This window comes from Engystomops pustulosus, chromosome 7 (assembly GCF_040894005.1).
Source record: "Engystomops pustulosus chromosome 7, aEngPut4.maternal, whole genome shotgun sequence".
In the NCBI taxonomy this organism is placed as follows: Eukaryota; Metazoa; Chordata; class Amphibia; order Anura; family Leptodactylidae; genus Engystomops; species Engystomops pustulosus.
In genome coordinates this window covers 77,722,627-77,740,446 of record NC_092417.1, presented here as the reverse complement: position 1 = coordinate 77,740,446, position 17,820 = coordinate 77,722,627, and the positions used below count along the sequence as shown (strand labels likewise).

Sequence of the window (17,820 nt, the reverse complement as noted above, 5' to 3'; positions counted from 1 at the left end):
AGAAATATTCTGACTTTCAGACAGCTTGATAAATCTGCCCCAATGTTTGTTCCTAGAACAAAGGAAAGGGGCGTAAATTTAATGGGCAGGGAGAGCAATGTTATTAGCTCCATCAATGACCCACGATATGATCAAGGTCTTCCGTATGCCTGGGTCTTCCTTATCCTGGAAAACGTGTATGCATATATCTCAGAATCCCCCCAATGAAGAATCAATGACTCCATGTTTCCACACACATGCTGAGGTGGCCCTTAATGGCAAAGTCACCTTATGGAGTCTTTTTACTTCCCACACCTAGTCTCCAACCTCTCACTTAGCTTATCCAGTTTCGTACACTTCACCAATGAGATGCAAACACATTGACACAGCGCTTTTTGGTTTATATCTTGCATCATGTCAATAGTCTTTCTGAAAAAGTCATGCTTGATGTTAAGGGGGCTGCCTTAGACGGTGGCTGAGAGGCAATGTTGGAAAACATATTTACATATATCATGGAATGAACATAGACAGTAGCTTACTGGGAGATATGCTATAGAAACAACATGTTAACAAGTTCAAAAGAAGAGCTTTATTTTGACATATTTGAGTTTAAATAAAGACTCAACAAAAATGTGTTCCAAATGAGATAAAGAATTTGTAGACTAGGTCAACCTGACCATTATAAACGATAGTTTAGTACTTGTGTATCATAAAATAAATAATATATGTAGAGACTATTCACAAACTCAGGAAGTCTCTCTATGTACATGGTATGATACAAGTTGCCTATTACTTTAAGTCTCCTTGTACTGAAGTTTGGACCAAGCCCAGATTTGACAGTGTCTTTTCATGTTCATGAAGTCCAATTACATGGAGTCTGCGCCTGATTATAGCTGAATTTAGGTCCCATAAAAATTCAAGTAAATAGCCATTGAGAAGTTCTTCCATGGGTATGAACTCCAGAATCTGCTGAGAAGAAGAGCTTACCAGCTGGTCTACATGCTGTTTTAACTCATGAAGGTACTGTAGCACAGGGCTCGAAAGAGGCTGGTAACCACAACACAGCAGTACAGCATTCGTACCATAGGTTAAATTGCTGGTAGGACATGAAAAACTGATGATCTGGAAGCAATGGCACAAAATGTATACAATGCCAGAAGTAAAGCGGGTGAGTGAGGACAGGATTGGTAAGAGGAATGAATCACCCATCTGTAACTGTTGAAAGGCCTGTAGAATCAAGGAGATGAGTTGCTGCTGGTAAGCTGGATCCCCATCATGAAGGAGTGAGATAGACTGCTGTGGAGGGGGACATTCCAGGAATCCTGAAGACAATTGTCGCTGTTGAAGGATCTGAAACACAGAATCGGCCCCACAGACCAATACATGATGCTCATACCCTGCCAACTCTAATAATGTGGACACTACCTCTTCTGCAGGCTGGAGGGAGCAAGAAGAGCAAGACAGTGTTAGCATGGTGCTAATGCACCCCCCTTTAGAACAACCCTCAATGGTTTCATTGTATTTGTTAAGAAGTTCACAGTCACAGAACGAGGAACTCTGGATCCTTGAGAGCCGCTGTCCCTGGAGAAAGTACCAGTCTTCATGTTTCAGTTCACAGTTCAAATCTTCCAGAAAGCAGCCCCTACCCAGGTCACTGGCAACATGTTCTTCCAAGAAGGAGGTAAAGTATCCTTGAGACACTTTCTCTGACCAGGTTAGTGCTTCTAGCTGTTTCCTCTCATTATAAGTATCTGTGCGGCGGTTACGAGTCCCCACCCACCGTGCATTGAAGCTGCAGCCAACTCGTGGCTTTTGGACCAACCAATGTTTCCGTGGAATGTGTTTGACCTGGAACTTCTGCAGGTAAAAGGAGACAGCAGATTCCCTTAACATGTTCAGATGCAACCTGTCCTCCTCACTCATATGTGAGAAAAGATTTAAGTTTTCCAAAATGGTTTGTGTCTGATGCTCATAAAAATAAGTACAGCAGTTATGGTGGCACTGCAGGAAGGATGCTGGAAGGGACCGATGAGAAAACAAGGACTTTAGGGAAACATCTGTCCCCAGATGTGCAATCATTTTCTCAAGGTGCTCTTGTATGGCCTCTTTACCCACGTAGCCCAAACACACAACATAAACCTCAGAGTTGCCTGCTTTGCTGGTGCCAGGTTTTATCATATGAATTTCCTGGAAGCAGCAATTCAGCAGGTACATTAAGTTAATAGAAGAATGCTGAAAAAGGGTAAACATCTTCAAGACAAAGGATCCTCCATGGCCAAGGGTTGCCAGACAGGTGATCACCTCACAATAGTGTAGCGGGTAGACCAGCGTCTCCTGTTCACCAGGATTTCCCTGGCAGTCAAAACTTCCATCTGCTGTAACCAGATGTACAGAGGACATATTACTAGTGAACTTCTGTAACCCATCTAAATACTTAGGGCTCATGATGTCTCCAGTGTTATCTGGCCCAAAGTACCACCAAGGCAAAGTATTGGCAATTAGGCGGTCATCAGCGATCATCACCAGACCATCGTTGGCCTCATGGTAAGGGTTTAGGGTGTTGGCCACCCAGTTCCAGTCACAGCGGACATTCTGGGTTTTAATGTAGTGGTTGAGGCTGGAGATGAACGCCCCTGGTGCTTCACACAGGTGCAATGTATTCAGCTCATAGCTCCATAACGCTGTGTTGGGCAGTAATGGGTATGTGCATAAAATCTCATGAAACTTACACCAGGCCTGAGTGCAGAGCTCGGCGTTAGCCCGCCTGCGCACCTCAGGAACAATTCTCCCAGCTTTGTTTGTGAATGATGTATGTCTGTGCCAGTCATCCAGCTTCTTATCACTGAGGAGGTTCTTCACCTTGTTGAGAGACTCCTTCAAGGAGAGGAAGTGACTGAATTCCTTGTGATCGGAGCTCAGGATCTCTGAGGCTGCAGGTAGATGCCAGTCCTCCTTTTTATATGTGAAGCACTTAGTGAACAAATTCTGGATCTCAAGAGGGAAGTCACAGCTAAACATGACGTCCTGGCAGCCTGGCACCTGTGAGAAACACCAACATCCGCTTAATGCCAAACATAAAACGCAGAAATACTGCTCTGAAAACACAAACTCTGAACCCCAAATTCTAATCAACCACTAGTGACATAAACCCAGAAAGCTGACATACCACCTATCACCTCTTCCACAATCTATAATACCTGCTTCCAAACCCATAAGACTGAATGCACACCAATCACAGGCATGAAAACTGCCTGTGACCTTCCCAACAAACAAAATATCCTACAATATTTACACTGGTCACTCAGCTCTAGGCACAGCAATATACACCCCATATACACCCTATTACTGTGCTGTGTACACAGCAATACGCCACAACCCCCATCGTGCTGTCTACACAGCAATACGCCACAAGCCCCCTCGTGCTGTGTACACAGCAATACGCCACAACCCCCATCGTGCTGTCTACACAGCAATACGCCACAAGCCTCCTCGTGCCGTGTACACAGCAATACGCCACAGGCCCCCTCCTTCTGTGTATACAGCAAAATGCCACAACCCCCCTCGTGCTGTGTACACAGCAAAACGCCACAAGCCCCCTTGTGCTGTGTACACAGCAATACGCCACAAGCCCCCTCGTGCTGTGTACACAGCAATATGCCACAAGCCCCCTCGTGCTGTGTACACAGCAATATGCCACAAGCCCCCTCGTGCTGTGTACACAGCAATACGCCACTAGCCCCCTCGTGCTGTGTATACAGCAATACACTACATCCCCTCCTGCTGTGTATACAGCAATACACTACATCCCCTCCTGCTGTGTATACAGCAATACACTACACCCCCTCCTGCTGTGTATACAGCAATACACTACACCCCCTCCTGCTATGCATACACAGCTGTATACTACACTCCCCTCCTGCACACTGTACAGTAATCTACTACTCCCCTCCTGCTCTGTACGACTATATTCTAAACCACCCTCCTTCTCTGTATAGAGCTGTATATTACACCCTTCTGCCCTGTGTACACAGCTATATATTACATCCCTCCTGCAATGTATATAGTAATACACTACACCCCTCCTTCCCAGTATACAGTAATACACTATACCCCTCCTGCACAGTATACAGTAATATAACATCTCCTCCTGCTCTGTATACACATTCTTCTCTGTATACAGCTGTATACTACACCACCCTCCTGCTCTGTATACACAGCTTTATACTACACCCATCCTGCCCAGTATACAGTAATATACTACACCCCTCCTGCCCAGTATACAGTAATATACTACACCCCTCCTGCCCAGTATACAGTAATATACTACACCCCTCCTGCACAGTATACAGTAATATACTACACCCCTCCTGCCCAGTATACAGTAATATACTACACCCCTCCTGCACAGTATACAGTAATATAACATCTCCTCCTGCTCTGTATACACATTCTTCTCTGTATATAGCTGTATACTACACCACCCTCCTGCTCTGTATACAGCTGTATACTACACCACCCTCCTGCTCTGTATACAGCTGTACACCAAACCACCCTCCTGCTCTGTATACATCTGTATACCACACCACCCTCCTGCTCTGTATACAGCTGTATACTACACCACCCTCCTGGTCTGTGTGTAGCTGTATACTACACCACCCTCCTGGTCTGTGTGCAGCTGTATACTACACCACCCTCCTGGTCTGTGTGCAGCTGTATACTACACCACCCTCCTGGTCTGTGTGCAGCTGTATACTACACCACCCTCCTGGTCTGTGTGCAGCTGTATACCACACCACCCTCCTGGTCTGTGTGCAGCTGTATACCACACCACCCTCCTGGTCTGTGTGCAGCTGTATACTACACCACCCTCCTGGTCTGTGTGCAGCTGTATACTACACCACCCTCCTGGTCTGTGTGCAGCTGTATACTACACCACCCTCCTGGTCTGTGTGCAGCTGTGTACTACACCACCCTCCTGGTCTGTGTGCAGCTGTATACTGAACCACCCTCCTGGTCTGTGTGCAGCTGTATACTGAACCACCCTCCTGCTCTGTATACAGCTGTATACTACACCACCCTCCTGCTCTGTATACAGCTGTATACTACACCACCCTCCTGCTCTGTATACAGCTGTATACTACACCACCCTCCTGCTCTGTATACAGCTGTATACTACACCACCCTCCTGCTCTGTATACAGCTGTATACTACACCCTCCTGTCTTGTGTACACAGCTTTATATTACATCCCTCCTGCAAAGTATATAGTAATATAATATCTCCTCCTGCTCTGTATACAGCTGTATACTACACCACCCTCCTGGTCTGTGTGCAGCTGTATACTACACCACCCTCCTGGTCTGTGTGCAGCTGTATACTACACCACCCTCCTGGTCTGTGTGCAGCTGTATACTACACCACCCTCCTGGTCTGTGTGCAGCTGTATACTGAACCACCCTCCTGGTCTGTGTGCAGCTGTATACTGAACCACCCTCCTGCTCTGTATACAGCTGTATACTACACCACCCTCCTGCTCTGTATACAGCTGTATACTACACCACCCTCCTGCTCTGTATACAGCTGTATACTACACCACCCTCCTGCTCTGTATACAGCTGTATACTACACCTTCCTGTCTTGTGTAAATAGCTTTATATTACATCCCTCCTGCAAAGTATATAGTAATATAATATCTCCTCCTGCTCTGTATACAGCTGTATACTACACCACCCTCCTGTTCTGTATACAGGTGTATACTACACCACCCTCCTGCTCTGTATACAGCTGTATACCACACCATCCTCCTGCTCTGTGTGCAGCTGTATACTACACCACCCTCCTGTTCTGTATACAGCTGTATACTACACCACCCTCCTGTTCTGTGTGCAGCTGTATACTACACCACCCTCCTGCTCTGTATACAGCTGTATACTACACCACCCTCCTGCTCTGTATACAGCTGTATACTACACCCTCCTGCTCTGTATACAGCTGTATACTACACCCTCCTGTTCTGTGTACACAGCTTTATATTACATCCCTCCTTCCCAGTATACAGTAAATCTCCTCCTGCTCTGTATACACCTTCTTCTCTGTATACAGCTGTATACTACACCCCTCCTGCCCAGTATACAGTAATATAACATCTCCTCCTGCTCTGTATACACCTTCTTCTCTGTATACAGCTGTATACTATACCACCCTCCTGCTCTGTATACAGCTGTATATTACACCCTCCTGCCCTGTGTACACAGCTTTATACTACACCCCTCCTGCCCAGTATACAGTAATATACTATACCCCTCCTGCACAGTATACAGTAATACTACACCCCTCCTGCCCAGTATACAGTAATATACTACACCCCTCCTGCACAGTATACAGTAATATCCCATCACCTCCTGCTCTGTATACAGCTGTATACTACACCCCTCCTGCCCAGTATACAGTAATATACTACAACCCTCCTACACAGTATACAGTAATATCACATCCCCTCCTGCTCCGTATACAGCTATGTACTACGCCCCTACTCCTATTCAGTAAACTACTACTCCCCTCCTGCTTTGTATATAACAATATGCCCCCTTTACTGATCTCCCCACGTTGTTATATCCTACCACTCCTGCTCTGTACACAGCGCTGCGTTTCACTAATTTAGGAAACCCTTACTTTGTAGAAGCTTCAGTATTTCCTAGTGGGCTATAGGACCTCGGATGACGTCACGTCACGTGATCAGACTTTTATATAGGAGGAGCTTGTGTTACAAGAAAGCATGATGTTACATCGTGAAAGGGGCTGCTCATGGTGATGCAGGCTGTGTAATAAGGAGGGGGACATGGTGCAGGCTGTGTAATAAGAAGGGGGACATGGGGAGCAGGCTGTGTCATAAGGAGGGGGACATGGGGGTGTAGGCTGTGTAATAAGGAGGGGGACATGGTGCAGGCTGTGTAATAAGAAGGGGGACATGGGGAGCAGGCTGTGTCATAATGAGGGGGACATGGGGGTGCAGGCTGTGTGATAAGAAGGGGGACATGGGGGTGCAGGCTGTGTAATTTAGAGGGGGACATGGGGGAGCAGGCTGTGTAATATAGAGGGGGACATGGGGGATGCAGGCTGTGTAATAAGGAGGGGTACATAGGGTGCAGGCTGTGTAATAAGGAGGGGGACATGAGGGTGCAGGCTGTGTAATAAGGAGGATGGACATGGGGAGCAGGTTGTGTAATAAGGAGGGGGACATGGGGGTGCAGGCTGTGTAATAAGGAGGATGGACATGGGGAGCAGGTTGTGTAATAAGGAGGGGGACATGGGGGTGCAGGCTGTGTAATAAGGAGGATGGACATGGGGAGCAGGTTGTGTAATAAGGAGGGGGACATGGAGCAGGCTGTGTAATAAGAAGGGGGACATGGGGAGCAGGCTGTGTCATAAGGAGGGGACATGGGGAGCAGGCTGTGTCATAAGGAGGGGACATGGGGGTGCAGGCTGTGTAATATAGAGGGGACATGGGGAGCAGGCTGTGTCATAAGGAGGGGGGGATCATGGGGGTGCAGGCTGTGTAATATAGAGGGGGACATGGGGGATGCAGGCTGTGTAATAAGGAGGGGTACATAGGGTGCAGGCTGTGTAATAAGGAGGGGGACATGGGGGTGCAGGCTGTGTAGTAAGGAGGATGGACATGGGGAGCAGGTTGTGGTAGTGTTGTGTCTGTAGCGACCTTGGCCAAATAGATATAACATTATTTTACCTGTGAAGCCTATATAAATAAAAAACGACCCTATGTACTAAGGGGACAGGCACTAGCTATGTACTAGGGGGCTGCTGGCTATATACAAGGGGCTGGCACTGGCTATATATTAGGGGGCAGTGGGTTGCTGGCTATATACTAGGGGGCAGTGGGTTACTGACTATATACTAGGGGGTAGGGGGCTGCCGGCTATATACTAGGGGGTGGGGGGCTGTGGGCTTTTTACTAGGGGATGAGGGGCTGCTGGCTATATACCAGGGGGCTGTGGCTATATACTAGGGGGCTGCTGGCTATATACTAGGGGGCAGGGGGCTGCTGGCTATATAGTAGGGGATAGGGGGCTGCTGGCCATATACCAGGGGGCTGCTGGCTATATACTAGGGGCAGGGGGCTGCTCACTATATACTAGGGGGCAGGGGCTGCTGGCTATATACTGGGGGCAGAAGCTGCTGGCTATATAGTGGGGGCAGGGGCTGGCAGGCTATACACTGGGGGGCAGGAGCTGCTTGCTATATAGTATGGGCAGGGGCTGGCAGGCTATATACTGGGAGCGGGGGGCTGGCTATATACTAGGGGACAAGGGCTGCTTACTGTATACTAGAGGTCAGGGACTGGCTAAATACTGGGGGCAGGCTGGATATATACTGGGGGGAATGTGACCAATGCATTTCCCACCCTAAGCTTATACTCGAGTCAATAGGTTTCCCCAGTTATTTGTGTTAAAATTAGGTATCTCTGCTTATACTCGGGTTGCTTATACTCGGGTATACTGTATATACGGTAATTTAAAAATTGCAATTTTATTGTTTCCCATCTCCCAAAAAAATGTACTAAAAAAACGATCAAAAAGTCAAATGTGCACTATAATAAAACCAATCTAAATGTTAACTTTTGCTGGAATAAACAAGCCCAAATAACCCTTTTTTTATTTAAACGTTATAGCTCTCAGAACATGGCGACACATAGGGCAATCCAGTTTCCTTTAAAAAGTGTTTTATTTGCTAAAATAGTAAAACATAATTGTATAATTGTTTTATCAACAAAACCACTCAGCACAGGGATACTTCTTTTGACGCGTACGCTTTCTGCGGCGGCGCGTCAGAAGAAGATTTCGGGACACCGGGTCTCGCTGGTGCCGGTGTCGGGCTGTGATCTTAAAGCCCAGACCCGGCACTAACACCCGGGATCGGAAAAACTCCAATTCCGGGTGTTTAACCCCTTACACGCCTCAAGCATGACCGCGGTGTGCAAGTGTGTCCCCCGTGGATCGGACCCCCCCGGTGTGCTTACCGGGGGATCCGATCCCTCCTGCCACAGCCCCGGGTTCCGACAAGTGACCCGGGGCTTCCGGCTCCTCTACCCGCCGGGTTCTGCCTTCCTCAGTTACTTTCACTATACACTGCAATACAAGTGTATTGCAGTGTAAAGGCTTGAATAAGCGATCGGATGATCGTTTGTTCAAGCCAAGAAGTAGAAATGTAAAAAAGTAAAAAAAAAAAAAGATGAAATCTTTTTATTATATTCGAGCCGAAACGCGCCTCGGGGCTGGAGTCACCCTGGACCTGGGAACCTGCCAATTGATCATGGGTAAGATACCCTGTTTACTTTAAACATTTGGGGGCTAGTGCAATATAACTCTATATATATAGATTAAATGACTATAATGATATGTATTTATTAAACTTACCTGACCCCAAAAATATGTAATGCATGGCTTTCCCCTGTATGTCCAAGTGGTGTTACTCCTCTATCTGCTTACCATCATCTGTGGCTGCACAATTTTTAACTTGAAAAATTCATTTTATGTTGTTTATATACTGAATTCAATAAAATTTATTTGATTATATTTTGTATTATGTGTTTATGTCCTGGGCTCGTCTCCCTTTTTAGGAAGACAAAATTGGCTTATACGTTGAAGGGTGAAGTTTCTATAGTGGGGTAATTTATGGGGTGTTACTATTATTTAGGCCTTTCAAAGCTGAGTTGTCCCTCAAAATGGGAGTTTTGGCAATTTTCATGAAAATGAGAAAAATCGCACCTAGTTCTGCACCTCATAACATCCTAGAAAAGTGAGAGGATGCATAAAATATCATCTCAACATAAAGAAGACATTCCGTAAATGTTAATTATCAAGCTTTTTGGGTAGTTTTACTTCCTGTCTGGAAAGCAGAACATTTCAAACTTGGAAAAAGAAGAATTCTTACAAACATTTGCCACATTTTCACTTTTTTTCAGAACGAATCGCAAAACTTATCACTTAAATTTTATAACTAACATGAAGTACAATGTTTCATGAGAAAACATTCTCAAATTCACCAGGATATCTTAAAGCGTTCCGAAGTTATAACCAATTATCGTGAGACATGTCAGATTTGAAAAATCGAGTCTGGTCATTGAGCTGAAAACTAGTGTCGGTGATAAGGGGTTAACCAAGATAAGATCCTGCATCAGTGTAGCTACAGCATTCTGAAGGTATGTTTGCTTCATAATGCATCAAATCAAGTGGTAGGTTTCCTTAAGCTTAATTTTTATGTAAGTCAGAACGGTATACTTTATAATTGTAACCCCGGTCAAAATCTCTTGATTTTAAACATGTTGGGGTGTTGTAAGAACCAGGATTGACAATAAACAAACTTCCACTTAAATTTTGTGGTAATTGTTATTTTTACAAAAAACTACCTCTTAATTACTGCAGGCAGGAACTGAGAAAGCATTGGGACTACAAGTCCCATTATGCTTCACTCCCACCCACCAGAGTGTGCTCGTGTACAGAATGCACAGCAGTGATTGGCTGCTTGTGCTGTGGGCTTGTTTCATAGAGGAGGCGGCGGCGGTCCCTCTACATACAAAGAAGGAGGCTAATGCTGTATGGAGAATTACACTGTGTGCAGCACATGTGCACACAGGAGGATGAGCACACCTAGTGACCTTATAACTTTATTTTACATTATCTCTAAAACTCCCTACAATCACTAATAACATTGAATCAGTGAAGGGAGTGACTTTTGATTATTTAAAAGGTGGAGGGCAATGTCTCCGACCATACAACCCCTTTAACTCCAAACACATTCGGTAACTGTTACAGCTGATCATTGTAGCCTAGGGCTATAGTACAGTAAATTACCAACATCCAGAGGTCCGTTTGTAACTAGGGGTCGTCTGTAAGTCGGGTGTTCTTAAGTAGGGGACTGCCTGTATCTTTATTCTATGGGTCACCCAATTACGGCGATACCCATCTATATAGCTTTTTTTATGATTGTTTTGTAGAATATAGAACTCAAATTTGCTTGTTTTTGCATCATCATATATTCCTTACAGGACTAAGCCCTTTTTTCGATTTTGCGTTTCTGTTTTTTAATCCCCTCATTCTAAAAGCAATAACTTTTTTATTTTTACATTTTCATAGATATGTGAAAGCTTGTTATCTGTGAGACAAATTGTACTTTTTAGCGGCACTATTTGATATTCCGTGTAATGTACTGGAAAGTTGGAAAAAAATTCCAGGTTAATAACATATTTATGATTTTTTTACCATTCAAGAACTTTTATTAAAATGAAAGTATGTATGTCATACAAGGAATTACTACCAATAAATTATACATGCGCATCATCCTATTTTATAAGACGCAAGTCCATCAAGCCAACCTTTAATAGTTAAACAAATGTTTTTCCCTATAACCTGTGATATTTTTTTCTCTCCAGAAAGTCATCCAGGACTCTCTTGAACATGTACATAGAGTCCGCCACAACAACCTCCTGCGGCAGAGAGTTCCATAGTCTCACTGCTCTTACAGTTAAGAACCTTTGTCTATGTTGATGGTAGAATCCCCTATTCTCTAGGTGTAGAGGATGCCCCCTTGTCCTGGTCACAGACCTAGGTATAAAAAAATCTTTGGAGGGATCCTTGTACTGCCCATTCAGGTATTTATACATTGTAATGAGGTCTCCCCTCAGTTGTCTTTTTCTAAATAGAATAATCCCAAATTTTGTAATCTGTCATTGTATTGTAGTCCCCCCATTCCCCTAATAATCTTGGTTGCTCTTCTCCGCACCCGTTCCAGTTCTACTATGTCCTCTGCAAATATTTAAACTTGACTGTGGAAACCCACTACAAGGTCATTAATAAAAATATTCAAAAGAAGTGGCCCCAATACTGACCCCTGTGGCACTCCACTGGTAATGTCAACCCAATCTGAGAATGTGCCATCAATGACGACTCAATTACTTACCCAAATACACAGATTTTCCCTAGTCCCAGCAGTCTCATTTTATGTACCAACCTTTTATGCGGCACTGTGTCAAATGCCCTAGAAAAGTCCAGTTATACAACATCCACACTGTCCCCCAGATCCAGTCTGGAACTTACTTCCTCGTAGCAACTAATCAGATTAGTCTGACAGGACCGATCTCTCATAAACCCATGCTGACTCCGGGTTATAAGGTGATGTACAGTGAGATAATCCAGGATAGCATCTCTAACAAACCCCTCAAATATTTTACCCACCACAGAAGTTAGGCTCACAGGTCTGTAGTTTCCAGGATCGCTTTTTGATCCTTTTATGTATATTGGTACCACATTAGCTTTGCGCCTGTTCTGTGGAACAGAACCAGTCCTCAAAGAATCTTCAAATATTAAAAATAACGGTCTCTCTATCACCGTACATAGTTCATGCAGAACTATCTATCTTATCTATCTGTAAGTGGTTTTGAGGCGGCGTACCTCTCCCTGGGTTAAACTGTTGCCATTCCAAAGAGAATTTACATCATTCCTCAGCATGTCTTCCACCAGGGGATTTCCTAGGTAAAGACAGTCGTGAGGGCGACATTATGTAGATTAGCCCTTTCCTCATCTCCTTCCACCATGACCCGCATGTTACTCCTCAGAGGGCCAACACTCTCCGTTTTTAGTTTGTTATCATTTATTTACTTGTTAAATAACTTGGGATTATTTTGTCTCTCCCTGGCAAGATTTTTCTCAGTCTCTATTTTTGCGGCCATTATCTGCTTTTTACAGGATTTATTTTTCTCTCTATAATCCTGTAATGCCTTAGAGTTACCTTTGCGTTTTAGCACCTTAAACACCTTATCTTTCTTGCTTATTGCTCTCCTTACAAGACTATTTGAGACTGACTAAATGAGACTGTCCTGTGAAAAGTTGGTCAATGAATCTAGTGTCTGAAATAGTAAGTCCGCCTGTCCAGAGATGGGAGGATAAAGGTTAGCAAAAGCCAGTATCTTACCCTGCATTTCACATTTAAGGAAAATATACATAGCCAGCACATCTAACCTTTAGGGGGAATGATTTGTGCATCAGAATTGAGACACCTTTAGTGTTGCCTTCCGGATTCGGAGCGTGGAACTGATGGGGAAAATATTGATTGTTAAAACCTGCAAAATTAGAGGAGTGAAAATGGGTGTCCTGAAGACAAATCACATGGGCTCGCTGCCTATGAAGAGAGTATAGAATATGCGACCACTTGTTAGGGGAGTTAAGTCCCTTAGCATTCAGTGAAACAACTGTTAAAGGGAACCTACCACCACGATTCTACCTATAGAGGTACAACAGGTGGTAGGTGCATGCATGGGACGTGAGGATAGCCCTTTTTAGAGCTAATCCTCACTTCCCCGCTATCTTTTTGAAAACTTTATTGCCCTAATATGTAAATTTTGTAAAGCGGCTACTGGGGCGTGAAGTAGCCGGACATGAGGCTACACGTTGCGGCTTCTCCATGCCCCAGTAGCCTCTTTGCTCCTCCTACCCTGAGATCTTTGCGCGCCCTCGTCCAAGAAGCCGACATTCTGCGCATGTGCAGAATGCAGGCCCACGGCTGCATGGCCACAGCTTCTCAGACAAGGGCGCGCAGCTCCTCGTAGCTGCATGCCGAAGATCTTAGGGTAGGAGGAGCAAAGAGGCTACTGGGGCGTGGATTAGGAGGAGGTACAATCGAGGTGAGGAGGAAAAGAGGCAAGTAAGAACGAAAGAAGTGAGAGAGCAAATTGCAGAAGACACTGTCACAGATAGCCCTACTGGGGGTGTAGGGGAGGTGCAAAAAGTAAATAATTAGAAAAACTTCCAGGAGATGGGGATCCCTTAGCAAGAAGAAAAGGGAACCAATATAAAAGAACATACTTAATATGGGTTACATACCAGCTTATGTGGAGCTTGGGACTCCCAGAGACTTGCACCAAAAAGCAGCAAACTTTAGCAGGGCTGTCAGGGCAGGTATCGGGAGTCATAGAATATTTGCATATCACCATCTTCCACAGTTGAGCATTATGTGTACCTTAACTACTAGACATTCCAGCATGGGTGACTTATGTGCCTTAATCTACGTGTGTGCCTTTAACTGAACCTTCTAAACAGAAAAGAAGAAACATATTTGCTCTAATGTACATTTATCAAGGTCAGGAAAAGTGAACAGAAATGATAAGTCTGGAAAATAGAAATGAAAAAGGCATGTATACTGCAATATATGTCATCCAAGGAGACCAAGAAGAAATGACAGTCCTCTTTTTCACCCCCTTGACTGCCGTTCTCTGGAGGGTGGTGTTTGGGCTCTCTGGCGTTGTGGCTTCAGGCAGCTTGGACGACGAGAGGGGTCTAGATCCCATGAAGAGTCTGCACGATGGGAGGCCGCCTGGAGTCGAAACATTGAAGACTAGGCCGGTAGTTGGATTGTCGAATGTTGAAAGAAACACCTGAAGTCCCTCAGAATGAAGGAAGCCTCTTTAGAACCACTTCTTGCATGTAAAGCAAAAGGAAAGCCCCACCGGTAGGCAATATTGCGGGTCTGGAACTCAGACAGCAGGGGCTTTAGAGATGCTTGGAGCCGAAGGGTGTGTAGAGACAGATGCAGATAGATGGACAATCTTGCACCGTCAAAGTCTAATTCCCCAGACTGCCGCACCTGTTGCATAATATCTTCTTTCAGGGTGTAGTATTAAATGCAACATATCACATCCGGGGCCTGAGTAGCTTCAGGAAGGCCTATGATGCGAATATTATTGCGGCAATTCCTGTTCTCAAGGTCATCCAGTTGGCCCATGAGAGCGCAGTGCACCAGCTCGGATCGCTTCAAAGTTGCTTGTAAATCTTGTACAGTTTCCAAGGCATGGTAAGACTCTAATTCGGAGACTCTCCTCTGCAAATCAGATACATCATTCTTAACCCCCTTAAGATCTTGTTTCCAAGCTTTCTTTAGATCAGTAGTGTCCATGTCTTGCTTCGATGGTAGCAGTGCGAGGAGGGCTCTCAATTCAGGATAGTCCCGAAGTGTGCGCACAGGGGGAGGGAGATCAGCAGGTCGGTCACATCGTGTCCTCACAAGGCCTGGGGGAAGCCAGACCTTCCAAATGTTGAGGCAGCAGATGGAGTAGTGTTCTCTCCAGAGGAATAGTCTGGCCCACCCTTTTCCCTATGGGATGCTATGCACTTTTTACTTGGGGGGGGGGCTAGAACCCCACTCCAGGGGGCAATCTATTGGAGGTCACTATACATGGCAAGTTTACAAGTCTTTATGAGACTGTAGGCTGCCATGGCAGCTGTTTGAACCTTCTGATGATGTCACGGAGGGACGGCGAAACCCCATCCAATGCGGCGGCACCTGTCAGCAGTGATGTTAATTGCTGTGGTCCGACAGCAGCACTTAACAGGTTAACTACCGATATCGGTACCAGCACTGACCGTGACTGTAACAGGCGGGTTTCAGCTGTATTATAAAGGTGACACCCGCTGTGTATGGAGAGATCTCAGTCTGAGCTCTCACACAGACGCTCACAGACACTTTCTGCTGCCAAGCATTTGCACAGACTTACTTTACAAGCTACAGATAAGATCTTCATAGCAGGCGAAAGCGGGAATGCAACAGAGCAGACTGTGTGTTATAGCTGAGCTAGCAGAGTGTCACTGTGTGTTATATCCATTTCATGGATCTTATCATCTGTACCCTGATAATCTAACCACATTGTGAGCACACAGATCATAATGTGTCTGCTTAGAGAGTCCCCACCCACACTCTGGAATTTTACACTAACCCTCACTGAGTTATAGGAAGTAAATCAGCAATAAAACTGTAAAAAGTATGTTTATTGTGTAAACATCACTAGGGGGTTATAATTTGATAACTTTCTTTACCACTGCATCCCCCATGAAAGCCCACCTGGAGGTTGCTTCTATTCTCTGTGGGACAGGAAGTAATGAGAGATTAAATAGCCCTCCTTAGCAACCCCTCACCAGTGTCTCCCTGTCCCTCAGAGGATAGGAACAGTGAGAGTTGTCTACTCCATGATGGGGGAACACAGCAGTAGCTTTGGCTCTCTTCTTCCCTCCTTGGCTCTGGGTCAGTGTCCCCTTCCAGCGGCCCTGAAGGGTTAATGCAGGGGATCGCTTGTGCTTTGGACTCTAAGGAGACGGGGGGGGGGGGGGGGGGATTTCAGCTTTCCTTACTGTACGGGACCTCCACAATATGGTGCGCTCCTGATCCCTATACATGTTCCGGCTGACGGGAGCTGTATACTGACATGCGGCAAAACCGGAAGCAGTATGGAACGGACCGGAAATAAGGTTCGAGCGCCAAAATTCAAATGGGAAGGAGCTGAGAACACTGAAAGGTAAGAATTTTGCCTGCTCGAGATCGAGCTTTTACTTAAGGAAACACAGTGAATAGCACAGTGAACACAGGATCATTTAAGTGAAGAACACAGTGAAGAACACATTGCAGATGTTTCTGTACATCTGCTAACTTATCAGAAGACATTAGTGCCGAACGGTGTTCTTCACAATAGTATGTGAAGAACAATGGGGAAGATTTACTTACCCGGACCATTCGCGATCCAGCGGCGCGTTCTCTGCGCTGGATTCGGGTCCGGCCGGGATTTATTAAGGTAGTTCTCTGCCGTCCACCAGGTGGCGCTGCTGCGCTGAAAAGCATCGGAACGCGCTGGAGTTTACCGGCTCGGGCTGAGTGAAGGTAAGTGCAAGCTCCGTAAAACATTTTTTGTTTTAAATGCAGCGTTTTTTCCGAATACGTCGGGTTTTCGTTCGGCCACGCCCCCCGATTTCCGTTGCGTGCATGCCAGCGCCGATGCGCCACAATCCGCTAGCTTGCGCCAAAATCCCGGGGCAATACAGGGAGTATCGGCGCAAATCAGAAATATTTGGGTAACAAGTCGGGAAAACGCGAATCGGGCCCTTAGTAAATGACCCCCAATATGTGTGAAGAACACATTGCAGATGTTTAACACGGGTCATTCTCCTTTTTGAAGTTCCACGAATATTCCATTGAATTAAAAAACAACAAACAGGACTGACTTCCTTATTTCTCAATAAAATTACACTTTTTATTGCAGAGCCTTGGTCCCCTTGAAAAATGCTCGAGTTTTCCATTGATTTCAATGGGGTTAGTTATTCGATACAAGCACTCGAGCATCGGGAAAAGTTCGAGCATTTTAGTGTTCGCTCATCTCTAGTAAGAATACTTAAGTGGGTGTCACTATGCGTGGGAAGCAAGTTCTCCAATATCCTGCATAATGGCGGACAAAGCGGATGTATTTGTATTTGAAATCCTGTCAGTGAGTAATTCTGTGGGTCCTTATTGTTAAAATACTTTATGGCTAAATTTGCTGAATGTCTCCTTCCTGCCTTACGATCCTTTTCCTAAGGAGAGAGTAAAACAGATGGGAAAAGACAAGACCAGCGAATCTATTAATAAATCTAGATGCTGTGATGTTTGTAATGCTAAACTGCCTAAAAAATATAGCAGGCCGTTATGTGAGGAATGTATCTCTAACATAATGAGAGCGGAAAAAGCTTCCCTAATTGATGATTCAAGATCTATAATCAGAGACAAGGTTCAACAATCTTTTTTAATAGAGGTGAACCCCATAGAAAAAAAGAAACACATTCAGGTATCTTCAGATTCAGAACCTGAGGTCATGGGGTACTCCGTCTCTGTTAAAGATTATTGGGAAGAGTATGTGTTTAGTAATCTCCTGATGAGGGGCCTAGTACTAAATATTTTTTCTCATCTGACAATGTGCAAGAGCTACTTAAGGCTGTACGGGACAGCTTAGGAAGAGGATGTGATTGAGACAAAGGGG

The 17,820-nt window shown here is 45.2% G+C and overlaps 1 protein-coding gene across 2 annotated transcripts; it reads right to left on the bottom strand.

The window, feature by feature from the left end:
* Positions 1 to 545: 545 nt before the first annotated feature.
* On the bottom strand, positions 546 to 6,715 carry CMTR2 (cap methyltransferase 2). 2 transcript variants are annotated; one of them, XM_072116974.1, is made up of 2 exons: positions 6,651 to 6,715; positions 546 to 3,018 (listed from the first exon to the last, which is right to left on the bottom strand). In XM_072116974.1, exon 2 carries the CDS (start codon positions 2,995 to 2,997, stop codon positions 769 to 771), a length of 2,229 nt encoding a protein of 742 aa, XP_071973075.1. In that variant the 5' UTR covers positions 2,998 to 3,018; positions 6,651 to 6,715; the 3' UTR covers positions 546 to 768. The 2 variants fall into 2 exon arrangements, with proteins under 2 accessions (XP_071973075.1, XP_071973076.1); XM_072116975.1 differs by lacking the exon at positions 6,651 to 6,715 and adding an exon at positions 6,599 to 6,640.
* Positions 6,716 to 17,820: the final 11,105 nt, after the last annotated feature.

What these genes read in the sequence shown, in the direction of transcription:
- CMTR2 (XM_072116974.1), bottom strand. Translation starts at nt 2,997, where the DNA reads ATGTTTAGCTGTGACTTCCCTCTTGAGATCCAGAATTTGTTCACTAAG.